The sequence below is a fragment of the Spermophilus citellus genome (genome assembly GCF_964194105.1).
Source record: "Spermophilus citellus genome assembly, chromosome: 9".
In the NCBI taxonomy this organism is placed as follows: Eukaryota; Metazoa; Chordata; class Mammalia; order Rodentia; family Sciuridae; genus Spermophilus; species Spermophilus citellus.
The window spans coordinates 2865824-2892552 of record NC_138191.1 but is presented as its reverse complement, the minus strand read 5'-3'; the positions used below and the strand labels follow the sequence as shown (position 1 = coordinate 2892552).

Genomic DNA, 26729 nt, shown 5'->3' with positions numbered 1-26729 from the left:
ATAATTATATATATATATATATATATATATATATATATATATATATATATCCCCACACACAAGGAACTTGTCCTCTTTTTGCTAAAGTCTTCCTCGCAGTCCAACAACAGGAAGACTTTCCAGGAATCAGATATTTATAAGTTAATATATATTGTATGTAGCCATTTCAAATAAACAGTCTGGAATTTCAAAGGAGGAGAAAGAAAAATGCCTGGAAACAGTTAAAAAAGATGGAGGAGTTGAGTTCACTTCAAATAGAAAACAGTAAATAATAAAAGTTCACAGGAGATATGAACAAAACAGGATGAACATGTGGAAATTAAATGCTTTTTTTTTTTTTTTTTTTTACACAATATCTTTATTTTATTTATTTGTTTTTATGTGGTGCTGAGGATGGAACCCAGGGCCTGGAACGTGCTAGGCAAGTGCTCCACTGCTGAGTCACAATCCCAGCCCCTAAATGCTCTTTTTTGATGGAAAAAGGGTGTGAGGAAACAACAGGGCAAATGGGATAAGAAGGGGTTTCCTCTAGGAAATATCAATCCAAACACGCTCATTAGACTGAACTTAGGGCTGGGTTTAGAACACAGAAAACAGAGATTCCCTCTGGCTCTCAGGAAACAGCATGCTTCCTGAAATACACTTTTATTCTTGGTCATGAACGTATGTCCAGCACAAAGAGAGAAAAGATACTGCTCATTTTGCTCTTCTTGTTTCTGCCGCCTTTTTCTTTTTCTCCTTTTTTTAAATAAATGTTAGCTGTTATTAATTTAATGACCAACATCTTTTTTAAAAAAATGTTTATTAGTTGTTGACAGACCTTTATTATTTATATGTAGTGTTGAGAATTGAACCCAGTGCCTCACACATGTTAGGCAAGCTCTCTACCACTGAGCCACAACCCTAGCCCCATTGTTGCCTTCTTTAGGTCAAGTAAGAATACCCCAAAATTCTAGAAGAGAAAATATCCAACTTAAAGGATAAAAAACCCCTTTACTCTTTTCAGTTCTGCCTCTTGTCTAGTGTTATGGTAGTTCACTCCACAGGCTAGTTTCCATTATATTATCAAAGAAAAGCAGGCAAATAAAATATTTAAGCTACTACGTAGCACACATTTGAGCAAAAGTATTAATCAGAAGAGCTCATATTCACAAGTAAAACATATATTTTGATACTCAAAGCTAACTTGCAAGTACATTTTACCAATTAATCTCTGATGCTGGATACCTATAAGACTAGTTAATTATATCTGATGCTAAACTTGAGTGGTTCTAGCAAAAAACTGTAATCCCAGCTACTCAGAGGCTGAGGCAGGAGACTCCCTTAAACCCAGGAGTTAAAGGCCTCCCTGGAAAATACAGAGACCTGTTTCAAACACAAATAAAGAATTCTAATGGCTACAAAATGGCTTACAAGTATATACAAAGAACAGAGACAAAAAACATACAAAAAAACTCTATCACTCAAATTACTAGATTATGGCAGTTTACTAGAACAAAGCCACCAGAACAAAGAACTTATGAGACTGGCCCTACTATAAAGATCTCAAGCAAAAAGCTTTAATTCTGTGACCTCTGGAGTTTCCCCTCTGCAGTTAAGGGGGGGCAGGCGATAAGGAAACGATTGTAAAATTACCCCCAAATAATTTGTGCTCCTGCTAAAAATTATAACTACTTTTTTTTGGTCCTGGGATTTGAACCTAAGGACACTTTATCACTAAGCTATATCCCCTGTCCTTTTTTTTTTTTTTTTTTTTTTGAAACGGGATCTCACTAAATTGCTGAGGCTGACTCTGAATTTTGCAATCCTCCTGTTTCAGCCTCCTGAGTTGTTGGGATTACAGGTATGCACCACCATGCCTGGCTAAGCACTAGCCAGATGTGTGGCACCTGCCTGTAATTCCAGGGACCCTGCAAGACCCTAACTCAAAAAACAGCAAAAATTTTAAAAGATGGGAATGTCGCTCAGTGGTACAGCACTCATGGATTCAATCCCAAGTACTGCAAAAAATAATAATACATATATAGGGAAATATTTTAAAAATTAAAAAAAATGGCTGGGCACAGAGGCATAGGCCTTTAATTGTAGAGCTTCAGAGGCTAAAGGAGGAGGCTGGCAAGTTCAAAGCCAGCCTCAGAAACTTAGTGAGACCCTAAACAATTTAGCAAGGCCCTGTCTCAAAATTAAATATAAAAGGGGGGGGGGGGCTGGGGATGTGGCTCAAGTGGTAGCGTGCTCGCCTGGCATGCATGCGGCCCGGGTTCGATCCTCAGCACCACATACAAACAAAGATGTTGTGTCTGCCAAAAAATAAAATAAATATTTTTTTTAAATTTTTTTAAAAAAATAAATAAATATTTTAAAAAATGTTGGGGATGTGGCTCAGTGGTTAAGTGCCCCCAGGTTCAATCCCCGATACAAAAATTTTAAAAAAATATTTTAATGTTCTAGTCAGACTCCAAAACAAACTCTTTATTCTTTTCTAGTAAAAAGAGGACTCAGTGGACTTACATGTCAGATAGCCAGGGCTGTAATCCCAGGACCCATGTCTGTAACCCCAGGGTTTGGGGAGGCTGATAGGAGGATAGCAAATTCAAGGTCAACCATCAGCAACTCAACAAGGACCTGAACAACTCAGTGAAGCCCTGTCGCAAAAAAGGACTGGGATATAATTCAGTGGTAAATCTCCAGTACTAAAAAAAAAAAAAAAAAAGTTAAATAGAGAAAAGGAAACACTTCAGATAAAGTCTCTGAACACTGGTGTGATAGTCTCACTGTCAACAGCACCATATCAGTGCTGATTTTATTAAGTAGTACCATAGTTCAAATAATAAGGATGATAAAAGGACAGAATACATTTTCTTTACACACCAAGCAGCTGAGGCTAGACAGCAAACTCCATCACCTTTAACAACCAAAGTATAAGAACAAGCAAAAGATAATTTCTGCTTTAAGATGCTACACAGTTAACATTAACATCACCCCTCCCCAGTTAACTCCAATGGATGTTAAGCATCTCCTAGAGCTTATAGTTTGTCTTCACTCTGTATTTCATTTGTCAGCAGTATAAAAGACCAGCTCTAGTTTAATGGTAAAACAATATAGTTAGGGGTTTCCTATTGGCAGGAAACAACTCTTCAAAATAACCTCTTCATCCTAATTTGAATGATAAAAATGATTTTGAGTATCCAAAAGTTTCGAACAGATTATCTAAAACAGTAAATCTGTCCCTGAACTGGGACATTATTTTTTATCCATTTTCAAAACTGCCAGAGAAGCTTATGTTTAGAATTGTAGAGTTTCACCAAAATTTAAGTAAAGTTCAGCTAAACATCTAAGAACAATAAATTGGTTTTATGATGGTTGAAACACACACACCCTGAATTTCTACAAAGTTAGCCTTCTCTCTTTTTAGGAAATTGAAAACCATCATTTGTTCCTACCAAGCTCCCAATTCCCTGTTACCATCCAGAGAAGAGCTCTCCTACCATTACAAACCCTTTCTACATTAGGCTTTTCTGTATCAAAATCGAATATCTTATCCTTGGGGTGTGTGTGTGTGTGTGTGTGTGTGTGTGTGAGAGAGAGAGAGAGAGAGAGCGCGCGCGCCAGAGACAGAGATAGACAGAGACACCAGTGATCCTACTTGGGACTAGCCTTAATCCCAGGATTTGGGGTGTCTTGAGGCAAGAGGACAGCAAGTTTGAGGCCAGCCTCAAAACTTAGCAAGACCACCTCAAAATAAAAAATAAGAAAGGCTGGGGTTGTACCTCAGTTGTAGAGAACCATGGTTTTGTTCCCCAGTACTGGGAAGAAAAGGGGTGGGGGGAGTCCAAAAAGTAATCTCTAATCTGTGACTTTTTTTAATATTTACTTTTTAGTTGTAGTTGGACACAATACTTTATTTTTACGTGGTGCTGAGGATCAAACCCAGGGCCTCACACATGCTAGGCAAGTGCTCTATCACTGAGCCATAACCCCAGCCCATAATCTGTGACTATTTTTAACTTAAGACATTTTTGAACCTTGACTTCACATATGAAAACAGTAAAATCAAGCAAGTATAAAGTCAATTGAGCCTAATAGTTGACTTTCTGGAGAAAACTGAAGAGCATTTATACAATCTGTAATATTAGCTGCTAGCCCTAAGATCTGTCAGAAAACAAAAACCTATAAAAATATCGAATCATAATAATTAAAATAGATATTAGAATTAACTAGGAGTAGAAATGCAAGAGAGAGATGATTTATCAATAAATGACAAATATTTTCTTGTTACTCCTGAATCTGTCTACCTGGAAGGTACTTCCATGAGATGATGCCAAATTGAAACCTGGAATATAAACACGCTGCTCTTACTATTAAGCTTCTAACAGACTACCTACGTGATAGTTGAGAAGTTTGCTTAAAAAACACATTCAATCATTCCTCTTTCTGATTTGGAGAGTATGGGGAGAAGGTTTTTATATTAAGGAACTACTGTATATTAAAAACAGCAACAAAAAGCTGGGCCTAGTGGTGCATGCCTGTCCAGAGACTCAGGAGGCTGAGACAGGACCATAGCAAGTTCAAGATGAGCTTCTGCAACTGAGGGAGACCCTGTCTCAAAAAATAAAAAGGGGGGCTGGGGTTGTGGCTCAGTGGTAGAGCACATGTCTAGCACATGTGAGGCACTGGGTTCGATCCTTAGCACCACATAAAAATAAATAAAATAAAGGCATTGTGTGATTTTAAAACAATAATAAATTTTTAAAAAAATAAAAAGGGCTGGGGATGCAGCTCAGTGATAAAGTGTCCTGGGTTAACTCCCAATACTAAAAAACAAATCCTTGGACTTTGCTTTATTCTTTTCCCATTTAGAATGCTATATGACTTGTCCTGGTCCTCTAATGCTTTTACAGGAAAAGCAAAAATCACTTTTCAAGAAACTAAGAATAAAGCTTGGCACAGTGGTATATGCCTGTAATTACACCTGCTTGGTAGGCTGAGATAGAAGGATTGCAAGTTAGAGGCCAGCCTCAGTGATTTAGCAAGGCCCTAAGCAATTTACTGAGACCCTGTCTCAGAAATTTAAAAGGCTGGGGATGGGGGCTGGGGTTGTGGCTCAGTGGTAAAGCACTCGCCTAGCATGTGTGAGGCCCTGGGTTTGAACCTGAGTACCACATAAAAATAAATAAAACAAATGTACTGTGGTCCAACTACAACTTAAAAAAAAAAAAAAAAAAAACGCTGGGGATGTAGTTCTGTGGTAAAACAACCATGGGTTCATGCCCCAGAACCCATGCTAGGCAAGTGCTGGCCTCAAACTTGTGATCCTCCTGCCTTAGCCTCCCAAGACAAAGCTTGTACCACAGCACCTGGCTCCAAAAAATAGATAGATAGACAGACAGATAAGCAAGCTGGGCACCATGGGGCACAGAAACTGGGGACGCTGAGGCAGGAGGATGGTGAGTTCAAAGCCAGCCTCAAGCAAAAAGCAAAAAGCTAACTCACTGAGACCCTGTCTCTAAAAATAAAATACAAAATAGGGCTGGGGATGTGGCTCAGTGGTTGAGTGCCCCCCCCCCCAGTTCAATCTCCAAAACAAGAATCCCCCCCCAAAAAAAAATCCAAAATAAAAAAATAAATAAATTTAAAAGGCTTAATATGTAGCTGGGTGATAAAAGTGCCCCTTGGCTCACGCCACACACAAAACAAAACACAACACTAAAAATAGATATACATAAATAAAACTGCATCTTACAAGGTAACTGTGACTACATATTCTCTCATTTTAGCTGGAATGTTTAAGGTGGAACCCTCTATTTAGCAGATTCAAAACAGCAAGGATGCAATTCCAGGCCTAAGGAAATGTCAACAAAATCTCAACTAAAGCATCCAACATCCAAGCCTCTCCTGTTCACAGTGTAGAGGCAACAGTCATCTGGGATATGAGACATTTCTAATAGAAGTTCCAGAATGGTTTCTGACTCACCGCCCCCCCCATACACACATTTTCCCTCCTACACACAATCTGTTTCTTCTAGGCGTTCTCAGCTCTCTTCATTAGTTTCTAACTACTCTCTGTATCGCTGGGTTCCGTTCTCCAATCTCCGGATGCATCCAGCAGCCCTCCAGTCTCCTTCCCATTATGTAATAGTCCCCCATAGCACTTAGAGCCATCCCCCACTTTTCTTTCCTTCCCGGGCCCAACTCCAAACATCCCTTCCCTCAGGCTCTACTGGAATTTAAGACTCCATTTCATCTTCTCCGTCTGTTTTCAGGATCTTTTGACACGAATTCTCCACATTATTTAGGTTCTCTTCAAAACTTCTAATTCCTTCCCAGAGTAGGGCAGGCCAGGGAAGGAAGTCACGGATTGAGTTTGGGAAAATATGTACGCGTGTCTGCGCGGGCGGGCGGGGGCGGGGAGCAGCGAGAAGCAACGACGCACCCAGGGGAGTCGAAGACGGCTCCAGGAACTCCCACTCCCAGCAAACCCAGCCTCCGACTCCGCCGGCTCCAAGGGTCCTGAGACGCGGCGGCGTCCAAGCCCCACGTCTCTTCAACGTTCTGACCCAACTAACTGCACAATCGACGAGGGCTCCACCTGCCTCGCACACCGACTCCTCTCGTTCAGCCTCCCAGAGTTTCCTGCCTACCCCCACCTTCCGTATCCACCCCTCCGCCTGGAAGCCCCCCACTCGATCTCTGGGACAGTCACCATGGTGGACAGCTTCCCTCCTCTCGGTTCAGCTCACCCTTTTCGCGGACTCCCTGCCCACTCAGAAACCCCTGAGAGCCAGGCTTCGGACCTTCCCGGCTACAGGTGCCCGGCCGAGTCTCGCTCTACCTCCGACCGCACAGCCCGCACCACCACTCCGCCCTCGCCCCGCCTGGCTTACCTGAGGCCGAGTTACTCAAAGGGACCCCGGGATCAAAGGATGAAAATCCGACCGCCGACTGCCCGGAGGAGGCCGACGCCATCTTGGCAGCCCCCTCCCCCTCAGCGGCCTCGCTCCCTTTCAGTCGGGCTCTTCCTCTTCTCGGAATCGAATCTTCCCCACGTCTCTCCACAGAACTCGCGTTTTGCGGACCGCCCTCCCGCCCCCTCTGGGGCCTCTCTCAGACGCGTCCGGCTAGCTCTTGGACCAGTTCAGGGCCGAACCATTCGCCGGCCATGGGGAAGAACTCCCGGCTCGCTGTCCCCTCCGCAACTTTAATCGCTCTCCACAGGAGCGATTTTCTGCTCTCACAAGGCAGTAGGCTCAAACCGGCGGCCTGGACCCCGCGTCCGGACCTAACCTCACCCAAAAGGAAAATAAGGCATTTACTTCCAAAAGCAGTCCGAGAGGAGAGAACGCCCCCCCCCCTTCCCTCCTCCCTAGCCGCAGCCTGTTTATCGCCCAACCGCAGGGCTCCACTCCTAGGTGGCCAAGGGGGTGGGAAGAGGCTGTGCGCATGCGCCCGACCTGCTGCCTCAGGGTTCCACCCACTAAATGGGAGGGGAAACAAAACCAATCGGAAGGCTGCTGATGGTCACGTGAGGCGGGTTCCTTACACCCTAACAAATCCTGGAGTAGAAGACTGGCGAGCAGCTAGGCGGCGGACCGCCCCTACGGTGGCTCGGTAAGTCAACTTTGAAAGGGCTCTTTGAAAGGACTTGGGTTTTGCCTGCTGTAAACTCGGAAAAAGTCAGCTCGGGCCGTCCCTCTCAAGTTCACAGCCCAGGAAAGAACAGCGGAAGCGCTGGCACCAAGTCAGAGACGTTAAGCCGTCGAATATACTAAACATCACATGCCACCAAGAACTCTTCCCAGCCCTTTTTCGGTTTTACGACCTTGTTTAATATATGTCTTACCTTCCTCCGAAAGACGTTAGAGTTAGATCTGTTTTGTTTGCGTCCAGCTCAAAGTTGGGCACAGTGTCGGAGTTCAGTAAATATTGGTGAATGAATCAATGAAGACCTGTAAATAGAGAAAAAAAAGAAAAAAAAAACACGGAAGGCGATGAGACCGAATCACAAAGCTTCCCGTGATCCAAAGTCTTTAGCCTCCAACTTTCAATTAGGTATGCCCCAAAGGACATTCGATATACCAAAATCCCCCCGCTTCTAATCTAGTCTAATTCTAATTGAATTAACTGCTCCGCTTTAACAAAAAACCCTGGAGGGTGTGGACCCTGATGGAGAGCTGAAGACCTGATCACACCAAGCCCCTGGAGAGCAAGGGATGTTTTGTTCACCCTTTTGACCCGTGACTTTGAACGGAGTATTGCTCAGCAACTCGTTGTGGAATGAATAAATGAAGAGGAATGGGAAAATCCTCAAGTTTTTTTAAAATATTTATTTATTTTTTGTTTTCGGCGGACACAACATCTTTGTTGGTATGTGGTGCTGAGGATCGAACCTGGGCCGCACGCATGCCAGGCGAGCGCGCTACCGCTTGAGCCACATCCCCGGCCCCAATCCTCAAGTTTTGTAGCCCCCAATGTCTTTTGGGTCCTCCAAAGGGAACATAGGACAGGAACGTCCAAAGACTATCCTTTACTCATTTACCTCAGCTTCATCAAGATATAAAATACTTGTTTTCTTGCTGCCACCTGCTGGATTATTTGTCTTCTAGGTACTGAAAGTAAACAAACATCAACCGATTGGGATTACTATTCAATACTGTTTAGTACTTAAGTATTTTAAGATGGCCTATACCTATACCCTCCACCCAACTAAACATACAACTAGACAGCTTGGAGCACAGGATTTGACTCACAGGTATGCAGTAAACAAATATCAAACAGAAAAAGTATTTAAGAAAAAAATATACAATTGAGTAAATTATCCTTGTTTTCAGAAAAGACATGCATTTACTTCCATTTCCTGAGTTACTTTAAGAACCAACTGGTGTGGGATGAGGTATAGTTCAGTTGGTAGAGGACTTACCTGGTATGTGCCAGGTCCTGTGTTCCAAACCCAGCACCACAAAAAAACAAAAACACCCCCCACCCCACTCCACCCCCCAAAAAAACCCTCAGTGTAGAGGTAAAGCTGTTTAGAAATAAACCAATAAATTCCTGAATGAACAAAGACAGTTAAACAGGAATCTCATCTCTGAGAGTTGATCTATGAATTTGATTTAAGCCCTCCTGAAAGAAGAAATCTCTAATTTATAGCTTCTTAAGAGATCTTTATTCCTACCTTTTTTGCCAGAAGATTACTATTACACCTGCCACCTTGTTATGTCAGTCTGCTTACCTGTTTGACTCCCTCAGGAGACTAAACTTTTCAGGTCAAAGACTATATCTTATCCAGTTTTATATCTCAAGCATCTAGACTAGTGCCTGGTACAGAGTAAGTGCCTAATAAATGTCTACTAAATGTCCTAATAAATGACTGAATGAACGTAAAATCCAAAAGTCAAGTTAGGAATGTTGAAAAAGCAGGTATTTTCCAACTTGTACCCCTCAATCTTGTTTCTGTCCCCCTTCCCACTTTACCCCTGGGTGCCCCATGAGTCATGGAGCCATTCTCCTCTAGTAACATTCCTGGCATAGCAGAACTGGGGTGACGTGATGTGGCAGGGTGTGGAAGCAGAGGCAGAACAGTACATGTTGGCTTGGTGCCCCTAAGGAAATGAAAAAGGGAGTTCACCAATACATACTCTGGGAAGGAAGACAATTTGGTGACCTCAAAACATGTCCACATATTCAGACTTGAATGCATCTGAGTATACACCCACAGCTTCATTAAATCATCTTTTGGGGGGCTAAGGATACATAGCTCAGTGGTAGAACATTTGACTGTGATGCACAAAGCCCTAGTACCACACACAAAAAAAGTCCTTCAAGTCTTATACCAGCTTATAAGATCAGAATAAAGGGCCTGGGAATTGGCAAGGGCAAGAATAGGAGGATGGGTACCAGACAGGCATGGTAGATAATGCTTGTAATTCCAGCTATTTGAGAGGCTGAGGCAGGAGGACTGCAAATTTGAGGCCAACCTGAGAAACCTGACAAGACCGCATGGTAGGGGAAGAATGGGTACCTTATTCATTCAGTCATTCATTCATTGATCAATTCATTTAGGTAACATAATTTAGTCCCAGCTATATCATATAGCCCATGTACTAAGAGAGTCCCTAGTATACAGATGAAGATAAAGCCACTGCCCTCAAAAAGATCACAGACTAATAAGGGGGATAGATACATAAGTCATTAGAATAAAATCAAATAGGTGCCATCATAGAGGCATACAAGTGCTATGGTTTGACAGACATATATTCAGAATAAAAAATGAGAACAGAAGTGACACAGGACACAGTGTCTTGATAAATACCACAGTCTATTTGAGATTGAAACAATTCCAAAATCATGCCTTCCCTAGGAAACTGCCTGGAAAGAGAGGAATGAGTGTTTAGGAAGACTTCACTCTACTATAAAATTAAAATTTTGCCAGACAAAAAGGAAAGGATTTCTAAGAGAAAAACCTCCAGGTCATCATCCAGGGATGACAGAGAATTGGGTGATAGGGAAGTAACGCTTAAATAGGGTGATGAGGCAGGAGGTGAGGTTAGAAGGACAGGGAGAGGCTAAATTATGAAGGATCTTAAATGTCATGCTAATAGTAGTTATCTTCTAAGAAACTAAACACCGTGCTAAAGACTTTACAAGGATTATATCTCTTAATCTTTTCAATAATCTTTATTTTTTTTTAAAGAGAGAGTGAGAGAGGAGAGGAGAGAGAGAGAGAATTTTTTTTTAATATTTATTTTTTAGATCTTGGCAGACACAACATCTTTGTTGGTATGTGGTGCTGAGGATCGAACCCGGGCCCCACGCATGCCAGGCGAGCGCGCTACCGCTTGAGCCACATCCCCAGCCCTTCAATAATCTTTAAAAAGTAGATATTATTATTAGTCCTGAAATGCAAAAGAACCACAGTAATGCCATTTTGTTCTGACCTTACTCCATTTTATGCTTGCTTAAAATGTTTTCTTTTCAGCCTCCTGACAGCTGTATCTATGTTAACAATACATTAATATCTTCCCACGGCCCTGACCTATAACAAAAATAACTATGAAATGTACCTCGCACGTGCAAGACCCTGGGTTCGATCCTCAGCACCACATAAAGATAAATAAGTGAAATAAAGGTATTGTGTCCAACTACAACTAAAAAATAAATATTTAAAAAAATATTGTGGTTTTTCCCTTTATAAACTCTATGCTTCCAAAATTCAAGTGCTGCGAGTTCTAGAGGGGATACCTGTTCCCAGAAGCTTAGCTGACTTTCTGATTTAAAGAACTTTTTTTTCCCCTTTCAGTTTGGCTCGATAAGTGTGGTGGTCTGTTACTTCTCACTCACACAGTAACAGTCTCATTTTGCAGATGAGAAAACATATTCAGAGAAGTAAAGCTATTTGTACAGTCACATAGGTAGAAAACCTTCCAGCTCAGACGCAAACAGGTCTGTCTAGTTCTAAGGCTGTGTACTGAACCATAATACTGTGCTTTCTGCTTATCCTGTAGATAATGGGGAGACATTAAAATTTTTCAAAGAGAGGAGTGACAAAGTCTGAATTTTTATAAAGATTCCAACTGGCAAAATGAACAATGGGGGCTGGGATGTGGCTCAATCGGTAGCGCGCTCGCCTGGCATGCGTGCAGCCCGGGTTCGATCCTCAGCACCACATACCAACAAAGATGTTGTGTCCGCCGAAAAACTAAAATAAATAAATAAATACTTTAAAAAAAAAAAATGAACAATGGGCTGCAGCAGAGGAAGACCGACCTCTTAAAATCAAATTTAAAAAAAGAGGGGGGCGCGCTGGAGGGTTCAATCCCCGGTACAAAACAACAACAACAAACTAGACGTAGGGTAGCGAGGGTCCAGGTGTCACTAAGCAAGCCAGGTCAGAGGGCTTGGAAGCTCTTCGCTAGAGTGGGTGGAGCTGATGAGTAAAAATGATTTAGAGGCGGGACTGGGGGGAGGGGTGCACTCGACGCTCTGCTGCGTCTGCCTGCAGACGCCCGACTTCCGTCGTGGGCGGCCGCCCGCAGGTAGTGGTGTCGAGCGCCGAGCTCCAGGAACCAAGCTGGGTGAGCGGGCCCTTGTGGCCGCGCAGTCTCGCTAGGCGACATGAGTTTGGCTGGGGGCCGGGCCCCCCGGAAGACCGCTGGGAACAGGCTTTCTGGGCTTCTGGAGGCAGAGGAAGAAGATGAGTTCTACCAGACGACTTACGGAGGTTTCACTGAGGCAAGAGCCGGGCCCAGGAACTGGGAAGGGAGGAAGCTAAGGGACCCCGGACAAAGGAGGAGGGGGCGGGGAACCGAGAGGACCCCTGAGAGCTGGTGGAAACGTGGGTGCGGGGCGGGGTAAAGGAGGCCTAGAAAGGCCAGCCCTCGACGCGGGGGTGGGTCCGGGACTGAGGAGGCCTCCGCTGGCGTCCCGCGGTCGGGGCGCCTCGGCGCACTGGGACGTCCAGAACCGCCAGGCGCGTCGAGGTTAGGCCCTTAGTGTGCACTGCCCGACGGCTCACTGAGGACCGGGAGGGACCCCGGAGAGGAGCCGGACTCGATAACCCCCTCTTCAGCTGTCAAGTCTCTATGGAAATGTTTTCTTAGATGACCCTTCCTTACCCATCCTAAAAGAGTCCCTCTTGATTTCCTTAGTAGAACATATTTTAAACTTGAAACTTGATTTGGTTTGCTTACTTGTTTTTGCTTTTCCGTTAGATTGTAAACTTTATAAAGTTAGATTTGTTCCCCGTTATACATACAGTGCCTCGATCAGTGTCTGGGCTGGACTGACACTTGTTAAATATTTATTGACCAAATATTTCTAATCATTAAATATGTGTCAAGCATCTAGAGCGTGCCATAGGGTGTCTTAGGCTCTAGGGAGACAGTATTAAACAATTCAACCGGCCCAAGCACAATGGCACACAGACTCGGAAGACTGAGGCAGGAGGATCTCAAGTTTGAGACCAACCTCTGCAACTTAGTGAGACCCTTTTCAAAATAAAAAGGACTGAAGAGCCAGGCGGTGGGGCTGAAGCAGGAGGATCACAAGTTCAAAACTAACTTCAACGGTTTAGCGAGGCCCTAAGCAAGTCAGGAAGACCCCTCTCTAAATAAAATATATAAAAAGGGGTCTGGGATTGTAGCTCAGTGGTAGAGCGAATCCAGAGCACTTGTGAGGCACTGGGTTCTATCCTTAGCACCACATAAAATTAAATAAATAAAAGGTATTGTGTCCATATACAGCTAAAAATATATATATTTTAAAAGGGTCTGGGGATGTGGCTCGATGGATAAGCACCCATGAGTTTAATCCCTGGTACCAAAAAATAAAGTGGGAAGGGCTGCTAGGAATAGTTCAAGGGTAGAGTACCCCTGGGTTCATTCCCAAATACATACACAGTCACATACATACATAAATAAATACTGCCCTGGGGTTGGGAGTATGCCTTAGTGGTAGAGCGGTTGCCAATTAGGGTGTAGTGGTGGCACATGCCCATAATCCCAAGAGGCTGAGGCAGGGGGATCACAAGTTGAAGGCTACCTTCAGCAATTTAGCCAGGTCCTAAGCAACTTAGTTAGACTCTGTTTAAAAATAAAAAGGTAAAAAGGATTGGGAATGTAGCTCAATGGTAAAATGCCCCCACCAAAAAAAAAGAACACTTTCCTAGCATGCCAGAAACCCTGGTGATCTGTTAAATATCGCAGACCCCAGTGGGGGAACTGACTAGCTTCACAGCCAATTAAAATACCACGAGATAAGGACTGAAAGGAGGTAAGCATAGGATGCTGTAATAACTTGTAGGTGCCAGGCTCTTGGTGGGGATAGGCATCCCCAAGGAGATGACGTTTCAGCTGAAAACAGTCTAGAAGTAGGCCTTGGCTGGATAAGAAGTGTGGGAGTGGGGGCAGTGGGGTTGTCCACCGAAAGAAGTGGGGTAGAATGTATAAAGGTATGGAGATCCTGGTAAGTTCTACTTTCATTTTCCAGGAGAATAGTAATTAGCAAGGCTAAAGGGTAGAATAGTAATTAATAAGGCCTGGGTCAGATTATGTAGGGCCTTGTGAGCTGTGTTAAGGAGTTTGCTCTTTAATTGGAGGACTGAGAAGAGTCATTAAAGTTCTATAAATGCACACCTGTAATCTAAGTGGCTCTGAAGACTGAGGCAGGAGAATCACAAGTTCAAAGCCAGCCTTAGAGCCAGGCACAGTGGCCCACTCCTGTAATCCCAGCAGTTTGGGAGGCTGAGGCAGTTCAAAGCCAGCCTCAGCAAAACCGAGGTGCTAAGCAACTCAGACTCCGTCTCTAAATAAAATACACCATAGGGCTGGGCATGTGGCTCAATGGTCAGGTGCCCCTGAGTTCAATCCTGATACCAAAAAAAAAAAAAAAAAAAGCCAGCCTTAGCAATTTAGTGAGGCCCTGTCTCAATAAGGGCTGGGGGTACTGAGGTTGTAGCTCAGTCTTAGAGTGCCTGCCCAGCGTGTGTGAGGCACTGGGATCAATCCTCAGTACCACATAAGAGTAAAGTTATTGTGTCTACAACTAAAAAATCAGAAAAAAAAAAAAAAAGGACTGGGGATGTGGCTCAGTGGTTAAAGCACCTTGAGTTCCCCAATACTGGGAGTGAGGAATGATTATGTAATGAGGAAAATAATCTTAAGGGGGCAGTGAAAGTAGAGAAACCATGGAAATATTGGGCGTAATTGTGCAAGCCTATAATCTGAGCGACCAGACGATTCTAAATTCAAGGTCAGCCTCAACAAGGCGCTGAGCAATTTAGTGAGACTCTGTCTCAAAAATAAAAGGGCTTAATATATGGCTCTTGATTAAGTGCCCCTGGGTTCATTCCCCGGTACAGAAACCATGGGACAGGGGCAGAGGGTATAGCTTTCATAGAGCACTTTCCTAGCATGTCTGAGGCCCTGAGTTGGATCCCCAGCACCAGAGAGGGGAAAATGTTACATGGACAGTAGTGTTCAAGAGAAATTAAGAAAATAGAATCCCCAGGACTTAGTAACTGGGAGTCATTACTGATACAGCACTAATCAAATAGTTTAAAATAGAACATTCTCATCTCTCCTCCAAGGCCTGTTTTCCTATTCCTGTCGTTTTACGAGTCGTTATTTAATATGTACCCTTTAAGCTTCCAAAAAGGATTTAAGGAGGCTTATAATATAAACAAAAAGTAAGAACAGCAAAAATAGAGACAGGTCAGAAGTAATTGTACCAGGAGCCTATGCTAAAATGGTAATAGCAATTGATATTAAATTTAGCTGTGAGCTTCCTGGCAGCCAAAGTCTGAATTTCTTTTTTTAGTAAGAAAGAGGCATACAAGTACTTCAAGAAAGACAACCTTATTCAGCATGAAGGAGAATTTATCATTTCGTCCTTATATAAGATATATATAAAGTAATGGGGTTGGTAGATGATATAAAAACACTACCTTAACTAGCCATGTCTGTTAAAGACTCTTGATAAATGCTAAATGAATGGTAGTAAATCCATAATTTAGTGAAAACATTTCTAATGGGAAGTTGAGCTACCCTGTGGTGATATGGCTTAATACTAGATTGAGAGCTGAGGGGATTAATGTGTTCCTAGGCTGTCTTTCACAAACATCAGTTTGGAGGAAATGATGGTCATCAGTGCAGGATTGAACTCTGGCTGGTGTGGAGTGTCAACCATCTGTGTTATGTGCTTGCTTTGCAACCTGTGTATCAAGATTAGAACAGTCTGCATCACTGATTGAAGGGAGATCCACATGTTTGAGTGGTTTCAACCCAGTCGACCCCCCCATTTTATTTCTTTTGTACTGGGGTTGAACCCAGGGCCACTTAACCACTGAGCCACATCCCCAGACCTTTTAAATTTTTTTTCATTTTGAGACAGGATCTTCCCAAATTGCTGAGGCTGGCCTTGAACTTGCAATCCTCCTGCTTCAGTGCCTGAGTCACTGGGATTACAGGAATAATACATATTTTTTACAGGTGTGTGCCACTGCACTTGTCCCAGTTGACTCTCCTTAAGTGACTTTCCCCCCTTTTCTTTCCAGAGTGACTACCATTCTAGCCTTAACCTGTATCACCTCAGGCCTAGGCTATACTTCAGATTTTCTAGCTTTTCCAGCACATCTAACTAACCCTCAGAGCTTTCTGGAACATCTCTTATTCACGCCCCTAAATCTTCAGTGGCTTCGCATTATTGATAGTAATACCCCAAAATTTTTCCATCCCAATACATCTGAGGAATAATACTTTTTTTTTTTTTCCAGAAAATTTAGTTGATCTCAACAATGATTATCAATACTGCTATAGGTAAGGAGAGGGAGAGGATTAAAATTCAGTAAGCTGCAGGTTTAAATCATAGTTATTAGCTTGACATTTAATTTTCTCCATAGACCTAATTTGAAATTTTATAAGGCAATCATTGTTGGAAGGAGGTTATGCTAGAGCCAAAGCAACCAGGTAAGGTTTCTTGCCAGAGATAAACCTGGTTTACTTGGGTCTAAATCCTTATTCTGCCAGGCACAGTGGCACGTGCCTATAATCCCAGCAGCTTGGGGAGGGTACTGCAACAGAATTTTGAGTTCTAGGTCGGCCTCAGCAATTTAGCAAGGCCCCAAGCAATTCAATGAGAGAGACCCTGTCTCTAAATAAAGTACAGAAAAGAGCTGGGGATGTGGCTCAGGGCGTAAGCACCTCTGGGTTCAATCCCTGGTACCCCTCCCCACCAAAAAAAAATCTTTATTCTGTAAGCACTCTATGTACATTCCTGCTTCTGAACCTTTTTCCGTCATTCCACATGCCTGTGAGTCCCTCTTCCCTCTTGGCTGTCTAAATACTGTTTTAAACTATGACTCAAGTTCTTTTCATCCTTTATAGTCTAAATCAAGGTTCAGGGGCAGGGGATGTGACCTAGTGGTAGGGTGCTTGCCTGGCATGTGCAAAACCTTGGGTTCAATTCCCAACATCCACAAAAAATAAAATAAAATCATGGGTCAGTAAACTACAAGTTTTATTCCAAACTGACCCATTCCCTATCTGACCCATTCTGGCCCTTTACAGAAAAAGTGTTCTGATCTCTGGTTTAAAGGATTAAAGTCTAAAAGTTAGATTTGGACCACCAGGGGCTGGGGATGTGGCTCAAGCGGTAGCGCGATCGCCTGGCATGCGTGTGGCCCAGGTTCGATCCTCAGCACCACATACCAACAAAGATGTTGTGTCCGCCGAGAACTAAAAAATAAATATTAAAAATTCTCTCTCTCTCTCTCTCTCTCTCTCTCTCTCTCTCTCTCTCTCTCTCCCCCCTCTCTCACTCTAAAAAAAAAAAAGATTTGGACCACCAGTCTTCTTTGATCTATAACATTGTATTGCCATTTGGTACTTTATGTTGCTTTGTATTAAAATGTTTTTATTGGGAGGGGCCAAAATCTGAGTAACTGAGAAGCCACACAGTGACAGAGACCCCCACCCAAATAAAAATCCTGAACACAAAACCTGGGTGAGCCCCTTTGTTTGGCAGTATTAGGTACAAGTTATTACACATTGTTACTGGCAGAATTAGTGGAAGAGGAAAATTGGCCTCTGCTCTATGCATCTTTTATCTTTGCTGGTTTTAATCCATATCCTTTCACTATAATAACTTAGTGTAATCAAAAAATATTTTTTTTATGACGATGTCTCTTGTACTTCACTAGACTATGGGACTATTTTTGGGGAGGAAGAGAGGTACCAGGGATTGAACCCAGGGGCATTTAACCACTGAGCCATAACCCCAGCCCCTTCTTTTTTTTTTTTTTCTTTTTTTCTTTTTTTCTTTTTATTTTTTTAAGAGAGAGAGAGAGAGAATTTATTAACATTTATTTTTTAGTTCTCGGCGGACAAAACATCTTTGTATGTGGTGCTGAGGATTGAACCCGGGCCGCACGCATGCCAGGCAAGCGCGCTACCGCTTGAGCCACATCCCCAGCCCCCCTTCTTTTTTTTTTTATTTTGAGAAAGGGTCTCGCTAAGTTACTTAGGGCCTCGCTAAATTGCTGAGGCTGGCTTTGAACTCATGATTTTCCTGCTTTGGCCTCCCAAGCCACTGGGATTATAGCCGTGTGCCACTCTATCACTGAGCTGCAGCCCCAGCCCAAGAAATTCTGTTCTTTTTTTTTTTTTTTTTAATTCATTTTTTAGTTTTAGATGAACACAGTGTCTTTATTTTGTTTTTATATGGTGCTGAGAACCTAACCCAGTGCCTCACGCATGCTAGGTGAGCGCACTATCACTTGAACCACATCCCCAACCCCAGAAATTCTCTTTTTTATGAAGGGATATTAATAAGTCTATTGCCAGCCACTCTCATTGTGTTCTCAGGAATCTGGAGATGATGAGTATCAAGGGGACCAGTCAGACACAGAGGATGAGGTGGACTCTGACTTTGATATTGATGAAGGGGATGAACCATCCAGTGATGGAGAAACAGAAGAGCCAAGAAGGAAGCGCCGAGTAGTCACTAAAGCCTATAAGGTACAGGAGGAATCTTGAGTTTTTTGGACCTTCTTAATCCCTCTTCTCTCCATCATTGGGTCCCAGTGCTCCCCACACTGGTCCCATTTTCTACAATGCTAGTTTGTCTGTTAAGATCCTCATCTTTCTCCTTATCTCTTCTGTTCTCCGGTATCTAATTGTAATCTGTGTCTAGGAGCCTCTAAAGAGCTTGAGACCTCGAAAGGTTAGCACCCCAGCTGGTAGCTCTCAGAAGGCCCGAGAAGAGAAGGCACTGCTGCCACTTGAACTACAGGATGATGGCTCTGACAGTGAGTATGGAAATTTGGATCAATAGACAAAATTAGAATGTGATGATGAATTATTTTATCAGTGTTAAGTTTACTGAAGTTGATAAGCATACTGTCATGTAAGAAAAATCCTTTTTTTTTTTAGGAAATACACACTATTTTTAGGAATAAAGCCCATAATATGTACAGCTTAATTTTCAAGATCATTTAGAGAAAACACACACAGAGAATGAAATTAGAATAAAACGGGGCAAAATACTAACAATAGGTGATGTAAATTAAGGGGATACATGGGTGTTGTTTATACAGTTCTTACAATTTTTTTGTAAGTTTGAAATTATATCCAAGTAAAAAAATTAAAAATATATAAATAAACAAAGAAGGTAGACGTGACTTCAAAAGATTTCTTCCCATCTGACTTTTTCCAGGTCGGAAGTCCATGCGCCAATCTACAGCTGAACATACGCGACAAACATTTCTTCGGGTACAGGAAAGACAGGGCCAGTCCCGGCGGCGTAAGGGGCCCCACTGTGAGAGACCACTGACCCAAGAAGAGCTGCTCAGAGAGGCCAAGATCACAGAAGAGCTCAACTTACGTTCATTGGGTCAGTCTGTAGTTTCAGGGAAAATAGGTAGAGATAGGCTGAGGAACATAAGGAAAACTTTTGAGACCTGGAGGACCAGGGAACTGTAGAGAGACAGATTTGGGACAAAGGAATCAGACAACATAAATAAGAATAGGTATTTAAGAGCAAGGGAAAATGCAGTTATGTGGGCTCTGAAGAATAAGGTACATTTAGGTATTTTTATAAAAAATAAAAATTGTATAGAATTAAATTCTAGTTCTAGGGATTGGGAATGTAGGTCACTGGTAAAACATTTGCCTAGCATGCTAGAGCTCCTGGATTTGATCTCATGAACCATACCAAATAGTTCCACTATTCACTTGTGTTAAGATTGCAGGCAAATTACTTCTTCATCTTATTTGCTTTTATTTATTTAATTATTTATTTTAAGGAGTACTAGAGGGCTGGGGTTATGGCTCAGTGGCAGAGCACTTGCCTTGTACATGTGAGCCACTTGGTTCAATCCTCAGTGCCAAATAAAAATAAACAAAAAAACTATTGTGTCCATGTATAACAAAAAAAAAATAAACAAGTAATACTGGAGATTGAACCCAGAGGCACTCTACCACTGAGCTATATCCCTGGCCCTTCTTTTTTTTCAATTTTGAGACAGGGTCTTGCTAAATTGCCCAGATTGGCCTTGAACTTGTGGCTGTCCTGCCTTAAGCTTCCCAAGTAGCTGGAGTAACAGGTGTGCACCACCACACCAGCCACCATCTTACTTGTTATCTTTGTTCACAAAATAGGATAATAATAATAATGCCTCTTTAATGATAATCATGAGAATGGAAAAGCAGGGTTAGTCATTTCATGAGATAAATTGCTTTACTGTACATATTCTTAAAAATATCTTCAGTTGATGTGGGGGGTAGGGTGCTAGACCACTGAGCTACATCCCCTTTTTATTTTTTATTTGAGACACGGTCTAAACTGCTCAGGCTGGTCTTGAACTTGTCGTCTTCCTTCCTCAGCCTGCCAAGTAGATAGGACTACAGGAGTACCCAGCTACTGTACCCAGTCTAAAATTATTAATTTCTTTTGCAAAATAGTCTCAAATCATGAGAGGTAAATGAGAGAGAGAGCAAACAGCAGATTCTTACCTCCCATCGTATGTTTTTTTGAGATATACTTTTATTGAGTGAAAACGCAAGTAGAATCACCTTCAGTATTTATTTTTCTTCCTGAATCTCTTTCTTATGGTGTTTTTGTTGTTGTTGTTGTTGTTGTTGTTGTTGTTGTTTGGGGGGGGATTTTTTGTTATTGTTCTTTTGGTTTTTTTTTAAAGAGGAGAGTTTTATTTTTTTTTTAGAGAGGAGAGAGAGAGAGAATTTTTAATATTAATTTTTTAGTTCTCGGCAGACACAACATCTTTGTTTGTATGTGGTGCTGAGGATCGAACCCTGGCCGCACGCATGCCAGGTGAGCGCGCTACCGCTTGAGCCACATCCCCAGCCCCATTTTGGGGGGATTTTTTGTTTTGTTTTATTGTTTCAATGCTGTGGATCAAACTCAGGGCCTCACACGTGCTGGGCAAGTGCCCTACCACTGATTGCATCCCCAGCTCTTTCTCTGTTTTTTGACCAAGGATATATATAGTTGATCAAAAATAAGTCAAATATAATTCTGCTGTGGAGTGGAAGATTATTTACCCTAACTACTTTGTACCGAAGCCATGCTAGTTTAACAATAGTTATGAAATTTAGACAACTTGACTCCAAAAGAACACAATGATTGAGAAAAGATTTAGTTCAGCCCTAACATCTTCAGAATGTATTTTCATGGATCTTTTCCCTTCCCTATGGTACTGGGATGGAACCCAGGGGCACTCTACCATTCAGCTGCATTCATATTCCCAGGCCTTTCTATTTTTTGAGACCGTCCTGCTGAGTTGCCCAAGCTGGCCTCAAAATTGGGATACTCCTGCCTCTGCTTCCCAGGAGCTGGGAGTACAGTCATGTCCACCATGCCCAGCTTCATAACTTTTTAAAAATTTTCCATTCTAAACTGCGTGATGTGGCACATACTTGTAATCCCAGCTACCTGGGAAGCTAATTAAGGAGGATCCCAAGTTTGTTTGTTTTTTTTAACCTTTGTTTATTAATTAATTTATTATTTTTTTTAAGAGAGAGAGAATTTTAATATTTATTTTTTAGTTTTCGGCAGACACAACATCTTTGTTTGTATGTGGTGCTAAGGATCGAACCCGGGCTGCATGCATGCCAGGCGAGCGCACTATTGCTTGAGCCACATCCCCAGCCCAGGATCCCAAGTTTGAGGCCAACCTCAAACCAACAAAGCGTAGCTTGTCTTTAAAAAAAAAAAAAACTAGAGATGTGGCTCAGTGGTAGAGGCCCCTGGGTTCAATCCCCAGTACCACACACATCCAAAAGAATAATAAATAATAATAATGATAAATAGTAATTATATTGGCTTTAAAATAGGATATATAACTATAAACATATATGATAATAGTCCAGTACTTTTAAAACAGTAGCTGCCCTCAAAACATCTAATGATTGAGAAGTATCATCAACCATGAGTGATATCAAGACTCCAGGCTTTGAAATCACCAGGATAACCTTAGATGATAGGAGTTGGAGTGGAGAAGAGTGGAAACTCCTGCCGAAGTCCTTCATAAGAGAATGACTGTGACTTAGAGAAATTATTGTAGACTTTGGACTGGTCTTAAAAGAGAAGGGGGTCTGCAGGTAGGTGGAAGAAAAGTGATCTAAACCCTACATCTGCATTGTAGAGCTCAGTAGGATACAGGTGTGTCCTACGTGGGACATGAGAGAATGAGCAGCCTCCACCAGAAGGCTGCAGGGAGAGCAGTGGCCTCAGTGGATGACCAGGTTTCCAGTAAAGCAAGTTGTGTAAGGAATGCTGAGTGAGGAACTGAGGATACGGGTGAGTTGGCTGATGATAGAGCAGGAGGTCCACAGAACAGAGGGATGCCTTGGAAAGAAGGCAAGGGATTGAAAGTTTGGGTCAAAGTAGAAGAAGCAATATTACCAGAGTTCAAGTAAAAGAGAATTTCAGTCACTGAAGAGGTTTCCAGAGCACTCCTTTCATGGTCAGACGTTAGCGAATTCTGTTCACAGTACCCACATGCAAGAAGGACACAGAAATGTGGAGTTCATTCAGAAGAGAGGGAACAGGAGTATTTTTATTTATTTATTAACAAATACTTTTGAGTGCCTGTAATGTGTGGAATGCTGCCTGATGCTGATGACATGTAGGTAATGTGGGTCACACTCACTGCCCGTAAGGAGGAGACATGTACCAACTGTGAATTACCATAGGGCAGGGTCATGGGGTCCAGGTAGGTGACACAAAGTACAGCCAGTGCAAGGACTGAGGTGGCTTGGGGAGGAATGCTTGAAGGGAGGAATAGTCTGCCTGATTGCTTCCCAGTGAGAACGTGAACTCAAGGTTGCCAGGTTGCCTGCCTTTCTTTTTCTTTTTTACCAGAGATTAAAGCCAGGACAGTACCACTGAGCCACATCCCCAACCCCTTATATTTTGAGACAGGGTCTCAGTAAGATGTTGAGGATCTTGATAAATTGCTGAGACTGGCCTCAAACTTGTAATCCTGTCTCAGCCTCCTGAGTAGCTGGAGTTTCAGGCATGCACCACTACACTATGCTCCCCCCCCCACCCTTTTTTTGTGTGTGTTTCTTTGTTTTGTTTTTTCAATACCAGGATTGAACCCAGGGGCTTTTAACCACTGAGTCACATTCCCAGCTCCACCCCTTTTTAAAGTTTTACTATATTGAGACAAGGGTCTTGCTGAGTTGCTTAGGGCCTTGCTAAGTTATGGAAGCTAGCTTTGCCTCAGCTTCCCAAGTTGCTGGAATTATAGGCATGAACCATTGCAACTGGCTTCCTTGTTTTTTTAAAAAAGGAACCAGAAGGCTGGGGATGTGGCTCAAGCAGTAGCGCGCTCGCCTGGCATGCGTGTGGCCCGGGTTTGATCCTCAGCACCACATACAAACAAAGATGTTGTGTCCACCGAAAACTAAAAATAAATATTAAAAAAAAATTCTCTAAAGAAAATAAATAAATAAAAATTGAAAAGGAACCAGAAATCTATATTTAAATATCATTTCCCAATTTCTGAATGTCAACAGTTCTAATTTTTGTTTTGTTTTTTTAGTTGTAGATGGACACAATACCTTTATTTTATTTACTTATGTGTTGCTAAGGATCAAAACCAGTGCCTCATGAGTGCTAGGCAAGTGTTCTACCACTGAGCCACATCCCCAGTACTGATTGAACCCAGGGGTACTCTACCACTGAGCTACACACCAGCCCTATTTATTTATTTTTGGTATAGGGATTGAATCCAGCAGTGCTTTACCACTAAACTATATCTAAGCCCTTTTTATTTTATTTTGAGGCAGGATCTTGTTAAGTTGCTGAGGCTGGCCTCAAACTTGTGATTCTCCTACCTCAGCCTCCAAAGTCACTGGGATTACAGGTGTGGGCCACTACATTCAGCCATTTTATACTTTGAGAGTGTCTCAGTAAGTTACCAAAGCTGGCCTTGAACATTCAATCCCCTGCTTCAGGCTCCTGAGTTGCTAGGATTGTAGGTGTACACCACCTTGCCTACCTAGTTCCAGTTTTTCTTTAAAACACTGCAGATCAGATGGGCACAGTGACACATGCCTATAATCCCAGTGTCTAGGGAAGCTGAGGCAGGAGGATCTAGAGTTAAACGCCAGCCTCAGCAATGGTGAGGTGCCAAGCAACTCAGTGAGATAGGGCTGGGGATGTGACTCAGTGGTTGAGAGTGCCCATGTGTTTAATCCTCAGTATCAAACACTTAATGGTCTGCCAGCTTGCAGCCTCTGCCAAAGTCTGTAATAGGTACAGTAATAGAAGAGTGTACTAGGGGTGCAGTGACACACACCTATAATTCCATTGACTAGGAGGCTGAGACAAGAGGATTATATGTTCAAGGTCAGCCTTGACAGTTTAGCGAAACCGTCTCAAAAAAAAAGCTGTGGGGATTGAGGATGTAGCTCCATGGTAGAGGGTTCTTGGGTTCAACCCCTAATATCACAAAAATAATTAAATACAAAAGAATGTACTAGATACAGGGGAATTGAGGTAATGAATCAAAACTGTGGTATGAGGAGTGGTTTAGTGGAGTGGGTATTATGATTAGCCTGGGGAAGAAAGAGTGTAATCCATTTCTTGGCCAGGAGCAGCGTAGTTGACAGTGTATTCATAGAGGAGAGTCCAGCACCCAGGAAAAGGAACTGGCGCCTTGTCACAGAGTCCCTTTCAGCTTGAGGTTCTTCAGTGCTGAGTGCTTGAGAACTCAAGTTACTTGAGAAAGGAGGAGTAGGGAGGATGTGAAGAGGGGTAAGAAGAAAACTCCTGAAGTGGGAGGTGTTAGGGAGCTGTAGGAGTGGCCAGAGAGATAATTGAGAGATTATGGAACTGAATTGAGTGTGGGAAAGGGAAGAGTGACCATCTTTTCATTTCTGCCGGTGACACTGAAGAGACATATGAGCGACTGGAGGCTGACAAAAAGAAACAGGTTCACAAGAAACGGAAGTGCCCTGGGCCTATAATCACCTATCATTCGATGACGGTGCCACTTATTGGGGAGCTGGGCCCCAAGGAGGAGAACGTGGATGTCGAAGGGTAAGTGGGCCAGCCTGCTGAGCTCGCCGCTTTCCTCACAGCCTCCCTGACTTGCACCTTTCAGAATCTGCCCTTCCTTCAGCTCCTTTCTTTCAGCCTCTCTTTTCTCTCTTTCCTGTCTTTCTTTCTAGCCTCACATTTCTTCCCATCTACCATCATCTAGGAGGTTCTCTCAGGATGCCCACCACTCCCGTTTTTCCTCTTTCCTCATCTGATTTCTTCCCTTCTGACTCTGTTTCCCCTCAGCTCTTGTGTTTTCTCCCTGTTTTTTGTCCTCAGACTTGATCCTGCTCCCTCGGCCTCCTCATTGGCTCCCCATGCTGGGACTGGACCTGTCATCCCACCTGCTCGCTGCTCGCGTACCTTCATCACATTTAGTGATGATGCGACATTTGAGGAATGGTTCCCCCAAGGTCGGCCCCCAAAGATCCCTGTTCGGGAGGTCTGCCCAGTGACCCATCGTCCAGCTCTGTACCGGGACCCTGTTACAGACATCCCCTATGCCACTGCTCGAGCCTTCAAGATCATCCGTGAGGCCTACAAGAAGTACATCACTGCCCATGGACTGCCTCCTACTGCCTCAGCCCTGGGCCCTGGCCCCCCACCTCCTGAGCCCCTCCCTGGCTCTGGGCCCCGAGCCTTGCGCCAGAAAATAGTCATCAAATGAAGAGACGTCTAGTCCTTAGAAAACTCTTTCCTGCCTGAAAATGGGGCTCTTGATCTTCCCTCTCTGTCTACTTCTGCCCTTAATATCTCTGATTGCCCATTCTTCTTCTATATGTCTTTCCCCATCTTTCCCCCAATTCCTTGTTCATTTTGTTGTGGTTTTTTTAATCTAATAAAATGGAAAGATCCTTCTTGTTTGGTGTCTATTCTACAATTGGGACAAGAAGTATTTGTGAATGTCTGAGTCTATTTGGGTCTTTGTGTTTGTTTGATAACATTTATTATGTGCTGTCCTTTGTATCTCTTGTTTTTTTCTGACACAGGTTCTTGCTGTGTGTCCTAGGCTGATCTCAAACTCCTGGGCTTAAGCAGGCTTTGCACCTCAGCCTCCTGAGTAACTGAGACTACAGGTGTGTGCCACCAAGCTCAGCTTGGTTTTTTTGTTTTTAATATTTTTGAAGTTGTTGATAGATCTTTATTTTATTTATTTACACACGGTGCTGAGAATTGAACCCAGTGCCTCACCCATGCCAGGCAAGTGCGCTACCGCTGAGCCACAGCCACAGCCCCTGTCCTTTTTTGATTGTATTCATTCCTCCAACTAGATTACAAACACCTTAAAATTAGATACCAAGGGGCTGGGGTTGTAGCTTAGTGGCAGAGCGCTTGCCTTCACATGTGAAGCACCGAGTTCAATCCTCAGCACCACATAAAAATAAACACATAAAATAAAGGCATGCTGTACAACTACAAAAATATTTTTTTAAAAAAAAAATTAGATACCAAAACAAAAGCCTTACATCTGCCAACATTTTTGTGGGGGAAGGGGCTTACCACTGAACCTCATCCCCAGCCCGTTTTTGTATTTTATTTAGAGACAGGGTCTCACTGAGTTGCATGGGGACCTCCTAAGTTGCTGAGGCTGGCTTTGAACTTGAGATCCTCCTGCCTCAGCCTCCTGAGTCACTGGGATTACAGGCTGTACCACCGAAACCAGCACG

At 42.9% G+C, this 26729-nt stretch overlaps 2 protein-coding genes and 1 long non-coding RNA gene across 7 annotated transcripts in view; 1 reads left to right on the top strand and 2 right to left on the bottom strand.

Annotated features, from left to right (window-relative positions):
- PIP5K1A (phosphatidylinositol-4-phosphate 5-kinase type 1 alpha) overlaps window positions 1-7413 on the bottom strand; it is a 49690-nt gene extending 42277 nt beyond the window's left edge. For all 5 annotated transcript variants that reach the window (XM_081307882.1, XM_081307884.1, XM_081307883.1 and 2 more), the window contains exon 1: window positions 6885-7413. In XM_081307882.1, coding sequence (XP_081164008.1) covers window positions 6885-6966 — 82 coding nt within the window. In that variant the 5' untranslated portion in view covers window positions 6967-7413. The remainder of the gene's footprint in view (window positions 1-6884) is intronic.
- Window positions 7414-12027: 4614 nt separating this feature from the next.
- On the top strand, window positions 12028-25919 carry VPS72 (vacuolar protein sorting 72 homolog). Its single transcript, XM_081305770.1, has 6 exons — window positions 12028-12228; window positions 18357-18509; window positions 18685-18799; window positions 19207-19383; window positions 24918-25062; window positions 25342-25919. The coding sequence occupies exons 1-6, from the start codon at window positions 12112-12114 to the stop codon at window positions 25727-25729; spliced, it is 1095 nt and encodes a 364-aa protein (XP_081161896.1). The 5' UTR covers window positions 12028-12111; the 3' UTR covers window positions 25730-25919.
- LOC308655676 lies at window positions 23442-24911 on the bottom strand. The gene is made up of 2 exons (XR_014023506.1): window positions 24233-24911; window positions 23442-24173 (listed from the first exon to the last, which is right to left on the bottom strand). It is a non-coding gene; the product is annotated as an uncharacterized lncRNA (long non-coding RNA).
- Window positions 25920-26729: the final 810 nt, after the last annotated feature.